At 48.2% G+C, this 19,699-nt stretch overlaps 1 protein-coding gene and 1 non-coding gene across 2 annotated transcripts in view; both read right to left on the bottom strand.

Annotated features, from left to right (window-relative positions):
* The window catches only part of KDM5B (lysine demethylase 5B), a 50,272-nt gene extending 30,934 nt beyond the window's left edge, over positions 1-19,338 (bottom strand). The window contains exons 1-4 of the mRNA XM_037160876.2: positions 18,971-19,338; positions 4,590-4,667; positions 3,343-3,465; positions 2,449-2,619 (exon numbers count right to left, since the gene is read on the bottom strand). Of these exons, the coding sequence (XP_037016771.2) occupies positions 2,449-2,619; positions 3,343-3,465; positions 4,590-4,667; positions 18,971-19,174 (576 nt within the window). The 5' untranslated portion in view covers positions 19,175-19,338. The remainder of the gene's footprint in view (positions 1-2,448; positions 2,620-3,342; positions 3,466-4,589; positions 4,668-18,970) is intronic.
* Positions 11,846-12,005, bottom strand: LOC119060839 (U1 spliceosomal RNA). The gene has a single exon (XR_005084671.1). It is a non-coding gene; the product is annotated as a U1 spliceosomal RNA (small nuclear RNA).
* Positions 19,339-19,699: the final 361 nt, after the last annotated feature.

Raw genomic sequence — 19,699 nt, forward strand, 5'->3', positions numbered from 1 at the left:
TGGTGGAAAGTTTTGATACTGTTGTTTCAGCTTAATTAGAACAACAGTTTTAGACTTCCGCCAAGATGGAGGCTTAGGTGGATGTGCCGTGCCTTCTCACACAACCACGTTTAGAGACAACTAAATATTAGCAACAGAAAACACAGCCAGAACACGGAAAATTGAACTTTTCGGAAGTCCGTTAACAACAAATTCTTCAGCCTGACCGGTAAGGGGCGAAACCAGCAGCTGGTGAAACGGGATTGCACAGGAGGACTCGGTCAGACGGACTCAGGCGCGGAATCCAGGCACAGGGTTGGACCTAGTGAGCGACCGGAGCGAGCCACCAGGCAAGCGACCGCGGGGGAGCGGTGCTGCGTGTTGGTGCTGCGTGTTGACTGTGGTTGCGCATTTGTGTGCGGGCAGACAGGCGAGGGAGTAGGCGGTTGGACCGGGCCCGGCGGGTCCCCGCGGCAAGCGGCAGTGGAGGGCGCCGCCATTTCCCCCGCTCTGACTCCACCTCCACATACAGACAGCGTCATAACCCAGCGACTCTGAGTGGCACGGCCCTGGTGAACCACCTAAGACGCTAATCCTCACCCAGCTGTGAGAAACAGCAGAGGGTGCCGCCATTTCCCCGCTCTGACCACGCCCCCACATACAACGTCACAACCCAGCGACCTGGGAGTCCAAGGCACTGCTTCTCACACTTAAAGGGCCAGAACAGACCAAAAATGTTGCAAGATCTCAAAGCCCCAGAACTCATAGATCTAAGCGATGAAGAAATAGCAAAACTCTCAGACGCACAGTTTAAAACACTGGTCATCAGGATCCTCACAGAACTGGTTGATTATACGGACAAATTAGACAAATATATGAAGGCGAAACTAATTGAAATGAATGGAATTGCACAGGACACCAATAGCAATGAAAAGGAAACTGGGACTCAAATCAATGGAGTGGACCAGAAGAAAGCAAATAATGGCCAAACAGAAAAGAGTCAAGAAGCAAGAATTCAAAAAAATGAGGAGAGCCTTAGGAACCTCCAGGACATCTTTAAACACTCCAACATCCGAATTATAGGGGTACCAGAAGGGGGAAAGGCACAGCCACCAGTGGAAAACTTATTTGAACAAATAATAAAGGAGAATTTCCCCCAAGCTGGCAAAGGAAATAGACTTCCAGGAAATCCAGGAAGCTCAGAGAGTCCCAAAGAAGTTGGACCCAAGAAGGAACACACCAAGGCACATCATAATTACATTAGCCAAAATTAAAATGAAGGAGAGAATCCTAGAAGCAGCAAGAGCTAAGGGGACAGTCACCTACAAAGGAGTCCCCATCAGACTGTCAGCAGATTTCTCAAAAGAGACCTTACAGGCAAGAAGGGGCTGGAAAGAGGTATTCCAAGTCATGAAATCCAAAGACCTACAACCAAGATTGCTCTATCCAGCAAAACTTTCATTTAGAATGGAAGGACAGATAAGGTGCTTCTCAGATAAGATCAAATTCAAGGAGTTCATCATCACCAAGCCCTTATTATATGAAATGTTAAAGGGACTTATCGAAGAAAAAGAAGTTAAAGAAACATGAACAGTGAAAGGACAACAAACTCACAGTTATTAACAACCACACCTAAAACAAAAGCAAACTAAAAGGACAGCTAGATCAGGAGTGGAAACATAGAAATGAAGATCTCAAGAGGGTTAGCAACAGGGGAGTGGGAGGAGGAGAAGGGGGGACAAGGTACAGAAAATAAGTAGCATAGACAGTAGATAGAAAATAGATGGGGGGGGGCAAGAATAGCATGGGAAATATAGAATCTAAAGGAATTGAGACACATGGTCATAAACTAAAGGGGGGTAATGGTGGGGATGGGGGGGTAGGGTGGAGGGGAATGAAGGGGGGAATAGAACAACTGTAACAGCATAATCAATAAAAAAAATTAAAAAAAAAAAAAAAAAAAAAGAACAACAGTTTTTATCAAAATAATGTAGCAAATGCCATCCCTGTGAGGAACCAGTCAGTTACCCAGAGCTCAGCCCCCCACCCCCTAGTCAGCGTCCCAGCTGACAAGTGCCTTGGAGAGCTCAGCTGGCACAGCAGGCCATCACTGGTTATGCTTTCATGTGACAGCCAGGAACACACATGAAGTGGCGGGTGAATGCAAAGGCATCAGCCATGACAAGTGGACGATAAGCAACTCCTGATTGTAGAGAGAAATCTATAGTGAAGTTAATACAAATTTCAGCTTTGACAACAAAAGGCCATTTCTACAACCTTATCCGTCCCCAAACAAGCTTCTAAGTGTGGATGCTCTCAAAAGAGAAACAAAAACCCTGGAAGAATAACTCACACAACAAAGACTTATAAACAATGCCCCCCCAACACACTCAAGGCCTGCTCACCCCCGCAGCAACAGCTCACCCACCAGCAATGAGCTGGATGGGCCAGGGCCGGCCTGACACTCACCCTCAGACTGTCCCCGGACAGGAACAGGTTGTAGGGGTTGAGGATCCGCTCGTAATGCCCTCTGATGTGGGAGCCCACAGCTTTGCCAGGAGCGAACCCCATCTTGGTGGCAATTTTGGTCCATTTTCTGTCCTTGCAAACAGCTGTAAACCCACCTTCTTCTGCAACTAACTGTTAAATGAAATGGCAAAATTGATTAGAAAAACCTACATGGAGACCATGTCTAATCCTCTCATGCCTAGGTATGACTCCAAAAACAAAATATTTTTGGCTAAGGTAAGCTTTCAAAAATTTTTTCTAAGCCAAAAGAAAATGCACATACCTATCATTTTTAAGCTAGAAAATTAAATCATGACTTTTGATAGCACGGTTCATAAACACTTTCAATCCCCCCACCCAAAAAGCTACTCCTCCAAAGCAGTCAAGATTTTCTGGGAGACAGAACTAGATTAACAATTAAATCTCTTTATAAAGAAGGGGTCCAACTCAGTAAACCTTAACAAAACCACACACACTGTGAAGTAAAAACGACAGCAGCGTGTTTGGTGGGAAGAACCCGGACTTTAGACTAAAGTGACCCTGAGTTAAGGCACTGAATTATGACTTGGCTTTTCCAGCTTCGCCCCTATTCTCCCCAAGCCCCACTGCCTCATCCGTACTGAAACAGACAAGAGCATCGCACAGGCCTGTTGTGGAGTTAAAGAAACAGGCCGCAGGAAAACATTTCACAGGATGAGGCTTTCAGACCCGAAGGGTCAGAGCCCCATCAGCTAACCTGAATGAAGAAGTTCATGTCACACACTGCAAACGAGCATGTTTGTGTTTAAGGCAAAGAAGGTCACTTCCGTGCTGCCAGAGGGTCCACTGCAGGAGGGGGAGCTCGCTAGCCTTTACCTTGTTAAGCTGAAACAAATCCAAGATCTTCCTCTCCACGTGGGGGATTTTCAGAGTACTTCCCTGTAACTCCCAGTACTTCGCAATCTGATCCAGGAAATTCAACTTCACACGAGTTTGAGCCTTAATGACAAAGAATTGTGTTTCAATTTTATTTTAAATAATTTACTTACTTATTCTTGGGGAGGGGAGAAAGAGAGGGAGAGAAACATCAATATGTGGTTCCTCTCACAAGCCCCCACCGGGGACCCAGCCTACAACCCAGGCATGTGTCCTCATTAGGAACTGAACTGGCAACCCTCTGATTCACAGGATGGCACTCAATGCACTGAGCCACACCAGCCAGGGCCAATGGATGCTTCTTGCTCACCTCAATGTTTCTCTCCTCCTTAGCCCTCCCTTCTCCTCTCTCTAAAACTAAATAAAATCTTATTTATAAATAAATAAATAAGTAAATAAATAAATCTTTATTTATAAGTAAAATCTTTAAGAAAAAGAAAAAAGACCTCAAAGTTAGTGCCTATCTCCTATCTTCCAAGTTCAACCTGAAAATGCATACCCTATACTACCGGCACCCACAAAACTCTAGTGAACACATGTTCCCTTTAAATTAAGAATGTTTAATACAGAAAAACAAAACATGGTTTGGTTAAATACAAAAACCAGATTAGCAAACCATCAACGTGAACAGCCCATGCCCCATGTCATCAACACCCAAGCCTCCTCCACCTTGTACACGAGGGTCTTGAGAGCCAGGGCCGAGTGAACATTACTTCTTGCCCAGAGAACGCCCTGCCCAATCCTTGGGGAGTTAAAGCCCCTGTGGAATGAATCTGGAGTGAAGACATGTATTTGGAAGAAAATTAGAGCTGAAGTATCATTTCCTTTATATGATTCTATTCTTTTTGAAACCTAAATTCTAGTGACTGTCACCTAAACTTAGAAGGATTTAGGCCCTGGCTGGTGTAGCTCAGTGGATTGAGCACAGGCCTGCGAACCACACAATCGCGGTTTGATTCCCAGTCAGGGCACATGCCTAGGTTGCAGGCCAGTTCCCCAGTTTGTTGTGTGCTAAAAGTAATCACACACTGACGTTTCTCTCCTTCACTCTCTCTCTCCCTTCCCCATCTCTCTAATAAATAAAATCTAAAAAAAAAAAAAAAAAAGGCCACTAGATTTGTGACGGAGCATATTCAGAGGAGGCCCCTCTAGAATCCAGGCCACCGGAGCAGCAGCTGAGACGTTACCTCCAGCTCATTCAGCCTCTGGATGCGCGGGGTGAAATGGAGCTTGTCAACATCACAGGCAAACGGTGGCTGCCAATCCTGGGGAAGAGGCAAAGGCTTTTATTAGAGGAGTGTGCAAGTCTGACCTTTTAAAAATTGTTTTAAATTAAAACCCTGTTATCTCTAAACAGTCAAACAAAACAGAACGTAGAATTGTAGTTTCAATTAAGATTGAAAATACACATAGGTGAGATACAATGAAAAAGACTACTTTCTTATCAATTTAATGGCTTTCTTTCAGTAGAATGTCCCAAATGCAAGAGGTAAAACTATGCACATTGTAAACCCTCATTTATAAATCATGAAAACAAGCAGTGTTTACAAGCCCCTCAATGGAGTCCAGTGGCCGTGCACTTGGGGGCGTTATCAGGAAAGCTCTGTTGATGCCAATGACCTCATTCAACACCTTCCAAACTGAGAAAAAAACGTGCTCATTTGGTGAGGCTGCTGCTTCTCCCCCCTTCCTTCCCTCAGTGTGGGGCTTGACACCAAGCACCTTTAACTGGTTCAAATTAAAGACCTCCCATCCTTCGTGAGCCACTAGTAAAGCCACTTACTGTGAAGACTTTTGTTTCAGACTATGGAATTCCACTTTCACACCTTAAATCAGAGGCTCTTAAATTATGTAGGGACTTGAGTGTGTATTGATTTTTCTGGGACGGGCCACAGCTTTCACCAAGTTCTCAGAGGGGCCAAAAGAAGCCCTGGAAGCAGATCTGGCTTTCCTAAAAATGTTCGCACCTCGTCGCCTTACCTGCTTCCTTCCCATCCCTGCTCCTTGCACTTCAGACCTGACAGTGGGTGAGACGGCCGCCTGTTGCTGAGAAGGGCAGCAGCCTACGTACAGCCCAGAACAGACAGAGCGCTGCACACAACGTTGGAGGCCTGGGTTTGAAAGGTGTAAACAACAGCTACCTTTAGGACTATGGGGAGAATTAAAATTACAAATATAAAAGGCTTTTATTGTAAAGCAAAAATAATAACTTACTACATTAAGTTCCGGCAACTAAACTACAATTTTCCCCTACCAAAAAATCTCCACAACCTCCGCTTCCAAGGAGCCTCTGACCCCTCACCTTCACCTGTAAGGACTCTCTCCATCCAGCCAACCCTAGCTGCCAACTAGCACTTTTCATCACAGCAACTTTAACACAGGTGGACAGGCTCCTGATTTCCCTTTTTGCTCCAATGCTCGGTTTTAAAGCACGGTGCCACCATTCACCTCTCCCTTGGACAGTAAAACCTGGGAAAGAGAAGAGGTTCCAGAATCACACAGCCCAGGCTCAAATCCTGACTCTGCGAGGAGCTTTGTTACCAGTTAATCTCCCTGCCCCAGGTGCTCCTAGAAATGAAAGGGAAACTATAAGGCTTATATCAAGTATCTCAGAGAAAGACTTTACACAGGTACCTGGCGTTTACAAAGTAAATGGCCAAAAAAAGTTAGTATCTTTTTCTAAAATGTTCATCTTCATAATGTTAAACAAAAAAATGTATTGTCTTTTACTAACTGTGCCATAAACATATAATATTTCATTGTATTGATACTTTTGGGTCCTTTCTTTAACTTTACATTATTACTCATTAAACAAATTAGCCATATCTTTACGGAAGCTCGTTTTAGCCTCATTTGACGAGGGAAAAGAAGTCGCCCTGACCATAGTGGTCACCGTACTTTAACAGCCTCTTAAGAGCAGCGGCTTGATTTGGCTCTGTAGATGGACGACGATTACATGTAAGTGTGAAACAGCATTCGGGTTCTTTTAATCCTCACCTGAGAATATGCATATTGATTTTAGAGAGGGGAGGGAGGGAGATATGCAACCATTCAAGAAACATCGATTGGTTGCCTCCTGCACATGAAACCACAACCTAGGTACGTGGCCTGACCGGAGATCAAACCTGCAAGCCTTTGGTGCACAGACAAGGTACCGCTCAACTGAGCCGCCCGGCCAGGGCTAAAATGTTTTTTTCAGGAGGAATTAAAACTACAACTACCTTCATAAAACAGTGCTGCTGATGTTCAATTAATGTTACTGAACAAGTAAAAAATCTAATTAAACAAGTTAATGTCAAATGCCTCTATAAAGCTAACAGTAAAAGCTGTAAAACCAAAAGCTCTGACTCCTAAAAATTTGCCAATTAAGAAAACTTAGCAACAAGACTTTGTAAACAAAGAGAACAGTTGTTTAGTAAAAATCACACCATACTCCTTCGTCAGATAACTGTATCCGCTGAGGCCCGCGCTATGCGGCATGGGCTGCCCTTCGTCCAGAAGACATGACACCCCCAAGGTGTCCGTGGTTAAACCCTTCCACTGTGAGAACAGATAGCTGACCCCCTACCGGAAAATAAATCAGCAGCTCACAGACCCAGTTTTACCATGAGAAAAAACATCACATAAATTCCAGCAGTGGGACATCCTATAAAGAAACCCTCAGTCCGTACTCCTCAAAACTGTCAAGGTCATTAAAAACAAGGACAAGTCTGAGAAACTGTCACAGGTAAGAGGTGAAAGAGGCAGGGCCGCTGAGAGAACGCGGTGCCCTGGGTGAGACCCTGAACGGAAAGAGAGGCAGCAGTGAAAATGGAGGAGACCCGAATTAGTTCACGAACAAAGTGTAGGAACCTGCGTCACCAACACTGGTTCATTAAGTGTAACCAAACCTAATGCAGCGACAAAACAAGACCCAAAAGGCCCACTTCAACAGTGAAGCTGGGGCTGGCCGTGTGGGAAAGTGGACTGTCTGCGCTCTAGACACCACCAGAAAGCTTTCACTCCACAGAAGCCAAGAGGGAGGTGACAAGCTGAAGTCTTCACCAAACACCTCTGGCTCCATGGGGGCCCCACCGGGTCTGTCCCCAGGAGCCCAGCCTCTGCAGGAGCAGCTTGCCTTCCTCACCACGCAACCGCGCTCAGGCTTCTGGCCTTAACACCCCCTTTTAAACTTAAAAATTGAGGCCCTCAAAGAGCTTTAGCTTATATGAGAAATATCTACTCACTCTCATCACATGAGAAATTAAAAGACATGTTTACAATCATTTAACTTAATAACAAGCCAAAAATAGCAGAAGAGCGGCATTGTTTTATTTTGCACAGATGTTGCAATTCTCTTTACATCTGGCTTAACAGAGATAAGCTAGACTTTCCGATCTTCTTCTACAGTCCATCCGTTGTAACATGTTGGTTTGGTGAAAGAATGTGAAGGAAATCTGGCCACTGACGCTTGGTTGAAAAGAGGGCATTCCCCTCCACCTGCTGCAGGGGTCTTATGAACCCCACCGCGCCCTCAGCCCACAAGGACCAAAACCTTGGAAACAACTGCCCCGGCAGGATTCCCCATCCACCCTGTGCCTCCGGCAAATGCTCTCCACCCAGATTTTAAGAGCAGCCCCTTCAAGTGCTTCCTCCTCCCACAAATCACGATTTCCTGACGTATTTGTATAATGCCAACATTTCTGACATACCTACGTCAAATCAGTTCTACTATCAAAAACAATCCTGAAAATACCCACATGATCATTTGCGAACATGTATGGTATTAAAATGTAAGTACTAAGGAATAAGAAAACTTTTGCTCAAGTTACAGCTCCTGTAGATAGATCAGGCCTGATAAAGTATTGGTTTTCAGTTTCACAGAACTACTTATTTAAAAGAAATGTCTTAATTTCTGAATATTAAATGCTTGGAAAGGCTCCCTGGCCAGCCATTACACCAGGATGCAGGTCCGATCTCCAGACAGGGCACATACAAGCAACCAATGGATGCAAAAGTAAGTGGAACAAACAAATCAATGTTTGTTTTTCTTTCTATCCATCTAAAATCAATTTTTAAAAAATTTCAGCCCTGGCTGGTGTAGCTCAGTGGATTGAGCGCAGGCCTGGTCCCCAGTGGGGGGCACATGAGAGGCAATCACACACTGATGTTTCTCTCCCTCTCCTTCTCATTCCCTTCCCTCTCGAAATGAATAAAATCTTTTTTTTAAGTTTTTTTTTTTTTTTATTTCAAATACATCACATGTCCTAACCAAATGATGCAGTATTTCAAGGGAAAAAATTCTTGGAAAGGCGAAGGGCTACCGTATTTTCTGGACTGTAAGACGCAGCCCCCCCCCCTCAAATTTGGGAGGAATAATGGTTGTTAATGCTGTTCTTGAGTTGTTCACATTCACATTGGTGAAATATCATGTTAATAAATATCCTACCATATTTTTTGCTTCAAAAACATTTTTCCTATTTTCCTTCTCTAAAACCTAGGTGATTCTTATAGTCAAAAAAAACACCACGTTATTTTAATGGACTATTGGGTCTATTAATACATTAAAATATACGAAAAAAGGGGGAAACGTCATGGTATTTATTTTTTAAGCATTAGTCTCAGTAAATTCCTCTTTACCCACTTTAATGAAACTTAGCAAGAATATTATACATTAGCAGGGCCTCTAGATGATTTACTTGTTACTGTCAAAACCATCTAAAAATATAAAATGGTCTTTCAACAGATACTGCTGCCCACACCTCCAAGTGAGTTTCCTTCTGAGTCACTTCACAGAACAACTAAGTACCATCTTGTTTTGTTCATAAGCAAGAGAGCAAGGGAGTGAGTGTATCGCATGAAGACCTTCTCTCTTCCAAAATGTCCCCAGCATCTACCCAAGTTACCTGTACTAGAGTGACTCAGGTTCCTGACAACACAATGGGTCACGAGGAAAAGTCAGCAGGAGAGCATCATTCCTTTCAAAACATTCCTGGGCATCTCATGGCACAGAAGCCACCGAGTGGGGCCACAGCCTCGTCAGACCTTCTCCCCCAGAACGACGGCAGCTGGAGCAGATACCAACTCACGTCCCTACACCAGGCCGTGTGGTGATCAAGTAGCTATACCGCAGCAGCAGCTCTTCCCCAAGGAAAAGATCTCGTAAGTAGTTCGATTGTTTTCTTTAATACCTAGTATCCCAGGACAAAAAGACCATTTCTTTTTTTTAAAGATGCATTTAAAACTGGGGGGAAGGAGAGAGAAACAATGGTGTGAGAGACGCAGACAGGCTGCCTGCAGCTTGCCCCCAACCTCACCCCCAAAACGGGGGCCTGGCCTACAACCAACCCAGGGCCTGTGCTCTGACCGGGAACTGAACTGGCAACCCCTAGGTTCACAGACCAGCACTCAATCCACTGCGCCATACCAGCCAGGAAGGGCCAGACCTGCCTTTTCTCTCCTTGGCTTCCCAGCACACTTCCTGCAGCCTCCAACTAGGTCCTCTTCGGCCCTTACGTGCTGTGTTTCTGGGGTTCTGTCACGATCCTCTTCCTCACTGTACACAGTACGCCTCCTTTCCTCCTGAACCAAAGCATCCCCGACATCCCAGGCAGCACCCTCTCCTCGTGCTCCACCCGCACCCACACCCCCAGCCCCAATGGCTTCCGCTGTTCCCCACACGACCTCCAGCACCCACACACACGCTACGTAACCTAGTTCTCGGCAGTGCACCGAGTTCTTTCCAGTCAAAGCTGTCCATTTCTGAAACCCTAGAATCTGAACACAATGCTCTCAGTAACTGAATGGAAACCACCACCAGCCCCAAGGACCCAGTTCATGTCTTCCCTCACCAGAGCCAGGCAAAAAAGGACTTCCCTAGTTTCCCACAGCACAGTGGAGAACTTCTAATTCTGAAGTTAACAGGTTAAGAGAATTCCTGTTATTAACAGGTGCCAAATGACCAGAGGAGCTACTTAAAATTCAAACACTTGGGCCCCACAATGGTCAGTGACATTGATGAGCCAGGAGTTTCCATACAGATCAATCAGGCAACCAACCAACAATACAGGAAATGGCGGAGCTCATACGTATTGATAAACGAAAAGAACGAAGTATGATTTATTTACAATTCTGCAAACAAATGTGATGGACACAAGAAAGGGTGCGCGATCCCATGCACAACGCTCCTCACTGTATTCGCTGCCCGCACTTGTGCCTGGACAGCCAGGAGGCGGCGGGGCAGCCACAGTCTCCCTCCCAAACCACTCGTGAGGGGTGGGAGGGCCCAGGCCGTGCCTGGGCTCTCTGCAGAGGACCGCCGGGCAGGAGATGGACATGGACTTGGAAGTAAAAAGAGGCTGTGGTCTGCAATCCCCGATCTGTCCTTAGAAGCTGTGACAGCGGAGACGAATGACCTCACCCCTCTCCGCAGTCTCCTGGTCTCTGAGGTTGTCATCACACCTTAGGGGGAAAGCACACACACCAGAGGCCCAATGTTTTGATCCCTACCCTGATATTCTTTCCATGAAATCTGTTCTCTGATACCAACCAACCACCAAAACCAGATTAGCTTGGATCCTAAATCAAACTCTAAACCCTGTCTCCTTCAAAGAATCTTGATGAGCAATTACCTATTATATGAGAAAGAAATTTTATAAATGGAGGCTTGGAAAAGCCACAAGGTTAGCAGTGGAAAAAAGCAGATGCAGAGTTCAGAAGACTGGGCTGCCATCAAGTACAATTTTCTAAAACCCCCCACCCCTACCTGCACAAACCCATGAGGCCAGCCGCACACTCGGAAGTCTGGGGGCTGTTCTGAGTGTCCAGAATGCATGGCAATACTGGGTAAGAGCCCCTCTGGAAGAAGAAAAATCTTGGAACACCTGGAACTTTACAAAATGAAGGTTATATTCCAATAACTCTCTTGATAGAACTCTGTCCCTCCCCCCCCACACACCTGACCACAAATAGGAAGCTACAAGAGCACAAATCCCAGGAGACCCTGCTCCCAGGTCTTCCCTCCAGTGAGCGCTGGTGAGGATGAGTCGGGACCATCTGGTTTCAATGGTACCCAGTGATGAGCTGGTACAACCACAAAGAAAACTGGGAGGATCTTGCCTTAAAGACCTTGTAATTATGCGGTTTTGATAGGAATTTGTCTCTGGAGTTAGGAGATGAGAGTAAAATGGTAACATTTTGGTATCTGCAGTCTGCAGTATGGATGCCTCATGGGCATATGTGCTTAATAAAAGCTCTAACCGGGTGTGCAGAACACACGAGGCTTTTAGACTTTAGTTTTCTGAACATTACAATTTAGTCAAGCTGGTGAAATGGCAAGAATTAACACAAAAATCTGCCTACAGCCACACAAAAAGTATACATAGCCGGGAAGAAAAAACCAACCTAGCTTTAGATTCACAACTAAAATACTCAATATTTAAAAGCTTTTTGTTTTGTTTTTTAAGGGGGAGAGTGCAAGCACAGCTGCCCACTACCACAAGTGATGCTGTCAGTTTCCCACGGCTGGGGAAGCGGAGGGGTCAGCTCACCTGGATGCGGTGGACAGGCCCCACCCTGGGAAAACTGCCCTCGTGATCAGGGCGCCTCCCCTGCCAGGGAAGCATAACATTCAAAGACTTAAAACTTGGACAGCCCTGGCTGGTGTAGCTCAGTGGATTGAGCGCAGGCCTGCGAACCAAACAATCGCGGTTCAATTCCCAGTCAGGGCACATGCCTGGGTTGCAGACGGGTTCCCTGCAGGCCAGTTCCCAGCAGGGGACCCATGAAAGGCAACCATACATTGATAAAAAAGATAAAAAAAAAAAAAAAACCACTTGGTACAGACACCACTGGAAGAGTGTTTTAATACGTCTAGAAGGCTATACTGAATAAATCGCTAGATTCAAGATAAAACCGAAGACCACACTCTAGAAACACATATATACATGGGGTCCACCTAAGAGGCAATGTTATGAGCTTCAATAACAGAAAATACATTAGAACAAAACACTGGAGAATCCTGGTATGTATGATTATATGGAAGTTCTAATTAGCTTTATTATTTTTAAAGTCTGATTGTTAGCAAAGAATATAACCCGGCTCTGTCCTGAGGAACAAAGTAAACACTCTCCACGCCACCTCTCCTACTTTCTCCCTACTTCACAAGTAAAACAATTGCAGAATAATAAAAGCTCATCCAATTTACTCTCCTGACAGGCAAGCATGGGAATGACTTAAATCACGCCTGTATACAGACACTGCACCAAATACATGGCACACATGGACCTGCAAGTTTTCTGATGTTTATAGCAGCTCTACCTAAAACTAGTGGGAAATTTTTTTTATCCCACTAGTTTTTAAAAACATCCAGGTATAGAAAAGCTTCACCTAAACCAACTGAAGAATTTACATTCTGTATATTCTAGTTTTGACGCTGGGTGGGCTTTCAATTTTTCAAGTGTCACTTCGTACAAGTTCACAAGCTGTGTGGAGATGGGGGACATGTACTTGGCACTGGCCCTGCCTCACAAATCTGTCCCCAGATTCTTCTTAGTGGGACAAATAAGCTTCGGGGCTTAAGCTCCATGCGGGACGTCAGTTAATCAATCTGGACAGCAGTCCTCGATCCATGTCAGATCCCCTTTTAACAGATGAGAAGGCATAACAGAGAAAATGACTTCGTCCAAGGTCACGGGGGAATTAGAGTCAAGATTCTACCCACTTATTTTTTTAAATCTAGAACCAGTGATGACTCCTTGTACATAAGAGAAACTGACTTTTAAAAATACACAAAAATCCACACATTCTCCCCTCGATAAAGCTTATTTTTATCCCTGCAATATAGTCCTTAAATTTTACATTTGTTGTAAAATAACAGATCACTAAGTGAAATGTAATCATCAAGTTCTAAAAACCTGTCCATTATGTGTGTTTCTGCCTGGCAGTGTGTAACAAGGCTCCTATCTGAGAAATGAAGTTGTTATTTTTGGGGAAAGAACCCTTAGATTTTAAGGGGTGTAAACAGAAAATATTTTCCAGTGACCCGACTTTTAAATTGCTCATTTTGCAGGCCAGTTCCCAGCAGGGGATGCATGAGAGACAACAACCATACAGTGACACTTCTCTCCTTCCCTTCCCCTCTAAAAAAAAAAAAAAAAATCCCTGGCTGGTGTTGCTCAGTGGATTGAGCGCGGGCCTGCGAACCAGACAATCGCAGTTCGATGCCCAGTCAGGGCACATGCCTGGGTTGCAGGCCAGTTCCCAACAGGGGACGCAAGAAAGGCACCCTACACATTGCTGTTTCTCTCCTTCCCTTCCCCTCTAAAGATAAATAAATAAAGTCTTAAAAAAAAAGAAATAAAACATTTTTTAAATAAATAATAAATTGCTCATTTTGAACATCTGAACAGGAAAGTTAGCAATTCTGCTGAAAGTCAAACCGCCGGTTTTCACAGCCATGTGAACCTAATGACCACGACCCAGTAGGAAGGCCCTTCTCCAGATCCTGACTTCGTTCCACTGCCTGATCACCCCACACTCCCAGCTCGGTCCGGCCGAGGCAGAGGGGAGGACAGAGAGCGGAGAGTGGAGGAGGCCCTCCACCCAGCACCAAGCTCAGCGTGTCAAGCGCTGGCCTGAAGAGGTTGACTTTCCACACAGGTTCCAACAACTGTGCAGCCAGGCCACCTGTGAAAGCTGGGAAACGCAGTCCCCATCCCACCTGGACAAAGGAACTGCCACTCACTGAGCCTGGAAACCTCACTCCCCCTGAATAATAAGACAGCTACACACCCCCCGTCTTGCTACTACTTTCTGTTCTCTTATATCCAGGAAAATAGCTAAAGAGACTATGTTCTTTAAAGCTCATGTGTATGGCTTGAATGTTTTCCTAATAAAAATGTTGTAATTTACACCCTGGAAGTGATGGCTGACAGGAAAAAAGCTACTCTTCACATCCCAAAAGAACACTTAAATGACTAAGAAATAAGTAAAACATGATCATATCGATGATTCAAAGCCACTTCTGAAGGGTACAACAACGATGCGGTAAGAGGAAGGGTCGCCCTGGCTGGTGTGGTTCGGTGGGTTCTGCGCCGGGCCTGTGAACGAGAGGGAGCCGGTCCAATTCCGGTTCGGGCACTTGCCCAGGTTTGGGGCTGGGCCTCGGGTCAGGGGCCTGCAAGAGGCAACTACTGGTGTCTCTCATCACGGTGAGACATCTCACTGTTGGCGTTTCTCTCCCTCTTTCTCCCTTCCCTCCCCTCTCTCTTAAAAGAAAAATAAACTGAAAAAAGAGGAAGGACCTACAATTAGAAATTTATGTTTAAAAAAAAAAAAGAACTTATGAGAATGCGTTAAATCAAATTCCACCTCTTTGTTCCAAACATAATTATGGAACATAAAAGACTCACTGCCCCAGGAACAGCTTTTCCTCATTAGTCTGGTTCATAAACTTGGAAGTATAAAAAAGCAAATTCAGCCCTGGCTAGTGTAGCTCAGTGGATTGAGCGTGGGCCTGCAAACCAAAGGATCGCGGTTTGATTCCCGGTCAGGGCACAGGCCTGGGTTGCAGGCTAGTTCCCCAGTACGGGGTGCGTGAGAAGTAACCCCATGTTGATATTTCTCCCTCCTCCTCTTTCCCTCTCTCTAAAAATGAATACAAAAAATTATCTTATTTTATTTTAATTGTTGCTCAAGTACAGTTTTCTGTCTTTAAAGAAAAAAAAATTCTTAAAAAAAAAAAATCCTTGTTAGGCTGCCTACTGCTGTTGGGTCTAGAACAAGTTTCTCACGACTCGATTTTAAAATCCAGTTACTAGTTTCTCAAAGTTTAAGTACTCTAAAGGACGCGGAGTAGTCCACTCACCCCAAGAGGGGCTCCCTACCTGCTATGCCTCTGGAGACCCCTCTTCAAGTGATGCTAACTTGACAGAAACTTCTCAAAGGAAAAGTACTGCCAGCCCTTCAGTTCCCCACATTTATTCCACCCAACTTGAACTTTTTGAGGTTGAAATGACCTTTGCCATTGAAGCAGGTATATTAGCACCATCTATAGAGAGAATCTAATTCTCTGACAAAGGGAGGAAAAAAATCAGCCCTGGCTGGAGTGGCTCTGCGGACTGAGCGCCTGCATGCGTACCAAAAGTCACCAGTTCAATTCCCAGTCAGGACACAGGCCTGGGTTGCTGGCCACTCCCTGGCTAGAGGCATGCAAGAGGCAAATTAATCCATGTTTTCCTCCCTCTCTTTAAAAATAAATAATGTCTTTTTTTTTTTTAATCACATCACCAGCTCAACACAAACCACGTTAAAAGGACTGTACAGAGAGGAAAGCAGGTTTTCCTAGGTCACCTGCTGTTTAACCTACAGATGGCCTGTGGACAGAGGAGCGCGCTGGGGGCAGGGGTGGGGTACCGGCTCTCCCTTCACCCTTCTCCACAGTCAAACTTCAATGTGCTCCAACTGAGACAGCAATGAGAGGTTACAAAAGTCTACAAAAAGATCCCATTTAGAGCACATGAACCATATTCTGCTTTTTTTATCAAGTACTTTTTTGGGTTTTTTTCCCCCCTTCTAAAAGAAAATTCACTAGCTGATTTTTGTCTGCCTATATTAAAAAGTATCCTAAACACCCTGGACCTCCTTATTGTTTCCAAGTTAAAGAAACAATTTTACTACTAATGTATCAACCAAAAATATTCCACATCTAGGCCAATACACCATAAAAAAAATAAGTACCTCAAAAACAAAGAATGAAATTCAAGGTTAATAATTTTCTTTAAGTATGTGTCTCAAAACAATTCAAGCCCCAGCTTTAATACAGAACATTTATTAAGATTTTTTTCAAAGGCAATTCTGTATTCCTTTGGCTCTTTCAAAGGTTTAGACTGCAAGTTTAGAAACAAATACTATAAGCACAGGAAGTTTTCCAGTGAAGGAGGGACGTGAATCTTCTGCTGCCTCATCCGTGTGCAGCGTCACTCACAGCCCATTCCAAACGTCTACCAACTCTTGTTGATTAGTTGTTCATCAGAGTGCAACTGGAGGGACGTGTCTGTGGCTACGGCTAGCACCAGTTCACCACTGGCCAAGTCAAGTTCAAACATCCACCCAAAGCCCACAACCAGCGAGGTCTGGTTGTGCTTTGGGAACACAGACAATTTCCAACAAGGACTACAGGACTTTATCCAGCCTCCTACAGAATAAGGGGAAAGAATGTTTTTTCCCTGAGCAGCACAATCCTAAATCTGTCTTTAAAAGCACTTTACAAATGGGTATGGGGTTTCTTTGACTGTGATAATGGTTGTACAATTCTGCGAAAAAGTGATTAATTGTATAGCATATCAACCGTCTCTCAACAATGCTGCTATTTTTAAAAAGTAGTTGCACATTCTTCCCTCGTTCAAGAATGGATCCTACTGATAAGTTTTTCTCCAGATATTAAGGGTTTAAGTTGGTCAAAGAATCGCAACTACAGAAAATTTTGTGACAGACTCCAGAAAAACTGGGAAAAACAGAGATCAGGCCGAAGTCAATCAGCCAGAAAAGAGGGAGCCAGACGAGCAATAACAAGAGGGACTGGGCTCCGGGGCCACTGAACACGGAGGATTTTGCACTTTTGGCTAAAAAGACAAAGGGATCCAACTGGTGACCCCGGGAAGTGACCGCTGGGAACTGGGTCTGCTGGGCCATCTGGGCCTCTTCGCCCTAACCCTGACCCCTGGACCCGCCAGGGAAGACACGTGTGGCAGCCCAGCTCTGGGGGGCCGGACAGGAAAGGAAGCCTCTGTGGGCAAGGGACGCGTCAACGCCATCACATCCACTCCTGTCCAACTATTTTTGCCTAACACCGTCTCCAAGTACCACACGGTACCATGGAAAATACAACATGCACCCCAGTACTTGTAAGGAAGAGATGAAAATTCGCGTTTCAAAGGTAACGAAACGAGGAGACAGACTAAAGGGAAAGAAACAGGCAGCTCAGGAAAACATCTGGTATCCCACCCGGCCGGTCGGCGTCACCCCAAACAAAGGTCTTTCCCTTCCTGCGGGTCCCAGCGCGGACCAACAGTCTCACCGCACTGCCTTTGACCCCAAACGTCTCGCACCCCAAGTTCCCACAAACGAGGCAGTTCCGCTCCCCGAGGAGGCAGCTGCTCCGTGGGCGCCGGGAAGGACGCCTAGAACAAAAGGGCAGAAGCGCCTCGAAACGCCCCCTCCACCCCACACCCGCCCCGCTGGATTCCGACAGCGGTGCACGCCCAAAGCCAGGCGCAAGAAACCGCTGACAAACGCGGACCCCCGGCCCCGGATCTCGCGGCTCCACTCCGACTCTAGGAAACCACTTGTTCACAAGTCGCTTCCTAAGGAGCGGCTCGCACCCGCCGCCCAGGGCGCCTTTGTTCCGAGAAGACCCTTCTCCCTCCGGAGCTCGACTTCTGCGGACTCTTCCGTCCCCTGGGCCTCGGAGCCCGCAGACAAAGGAGACGAAGAGCCCGGCAGCGGCCGAAGCGGGGCCGGTCCCACCGCCACTGAGAGAGACGGAGACGCTCCATCTACCCGACGTCCGCGTCAAGTACCTGGAGCGTCAGGAGCCTGCTGACGTGCGCCCGGCCCACGGCCGGGCCAGACCGGACACCTGACCCACCACGTCGTCCGCGGGCCGAGCGCGCCCAGAGTCAGACCCCGCGGGCGTGTGCGGTTCCCTGGGGCGACCCGCCTCCCGGCCCACTTCCGGGCCCACTTCCGAGCCCCCATCCGGCCAGCCGGCGACTTCGCCAGCGCGTGTCACCGCCGTTGTCAAACTTGTCCGGCAGCACCTGGCCCGGCGTCCGCGCTGTGAACGGGGGGCGCCGGGCCGCGGGATCTCGCTGAGGAGTTCCCTCCAATCCGCTCCCCCAACAGGGCGCTCGCCTCAAGGAGCCCCCGCCACCTCGAAGGTCTCGGCGGAGCCGCCCCGGAGGGAGCTTCGAGGGGCCGCGCGCCGGGAGGGCCGGGGGCGGGGCGGGGGCGACGCGGCGGCTGCAGGCGCAGCGACAGTTAAACCCCGTCCCAACGGCCCCGGCCGGCCAACCGCCGTCCGGCGGACGCGGCCTCCACCCGCCCGAGGGTGGCCGCGCAGGGGCCGGCGGAGACTCTGTTCCGCGGACGTTGGAGCCGTTGGGGGGGGGGGGGTCGTTCCAGGAGCCCCCACCCCACCCCCACCCCGTCCCGCGGGGAGCTGCGGGGACCCGGGCCCCCGCCTCCAAGGTCCTCCTGCCAGGCGTCGCCCCCGCCCACTCACCGCCCAGCCCGTGCCGCCGGGCGCCCGCTGCCGCCCCCAGGTCGCCCCGCCACCCCTCCGGGCCGGGCCCGCAGCGCGCGGCGCCCAGGTGAGGCCGCCCGGCCCCGCCACACAAAGGACCCGGCGCCGCCGCCATATTGAAACTTTGCTGCGCGCACAACTCCAGCCGACCGACCGCCCCCCCGCTCGCCGTCCCGCACCCGTGCCGCGCCCGCCCCGCAGCCGCCCGCCCGGCCCCGCCGCCGGCCCGGACGCGCCCGGCCGACACCCGCTCCGGCCCGGCGGCCGCACGCTCGCCTGACTCACCGGCGGCGGTCGCACCTTACAGATGCCCGTCTGCTCGGCAATGGGCCGGATCTTGTGGATGAAGGCAAACGGGTCGGCGAACTCCTCCCAGCTGGGCTCGAACACCGGACACTCAGGCGGCGGCAGGAACTCGCCCAGAGGGCCGGGGCCCCCGAGCGGCGGCGCGGAGCGCGGGCCGGGAGGCGGTGCAGCGACCGGATCCATCGCCGCGGCTCGGGCGGGGACGAGGACGGGGCTCCGGGCTGCAGGCGACGACAGCACCGGGCTCCTCAGCTTTCCTGCGGCGCCTCAACCTTCCTCCTCCTCCTCCTCCTCCTCTTCGGCGGACGGCGACCACGACGTCTGCGCATCCACGCCGTGTGCCTCCGCTTCCGCGGAAGGAAAAGGAGTCCCGCCCCGCCCCCACCCACCGCCCCGGAACCGCGGGCGGGCCTGCGCGCAGCTATCCTGGACCCTGCTGCCGCGCGAGCCGGCCTTCCCCGACCGTTTACTGCGGGCCCCGAGTCCAGCCCTCCGCGAGCCACCTCTCGTGGAGGAGGGGGCCTCGGGTGGCAAATCGCCCGGGGTGTCGCGCGCGGTGGTACGTCTCGCTGGGAAAGTGCACCCCAGGGGACCCGAGGGGCCGGAGGCACCAGTTCCCCGTAGTTACAGCACCGAGACGAGAAAACGGTCATAGGACGTTTATACCCGGCTAACGTGGACCACTCGCATGTCCTAGGCACAGTCCTA

Source organism: Artibeus jamaicensis, unplaced genomic scaffold (genome assembly GCF_021234435.1).
Source record: "Artibeus jamaicensis isolate MK-2021 breed Jamaican fruit bat unplaced genomic scaffold, CSHL_Jam_final scaffold_754, whole genome shotgun sequence".
Lineage (NCBI taxonomy): Eukaryota > Metazoa > Chordata > Mammalia > Chiroptera > Phyllostomidae > Artibeus > Artibeus jamaicensis.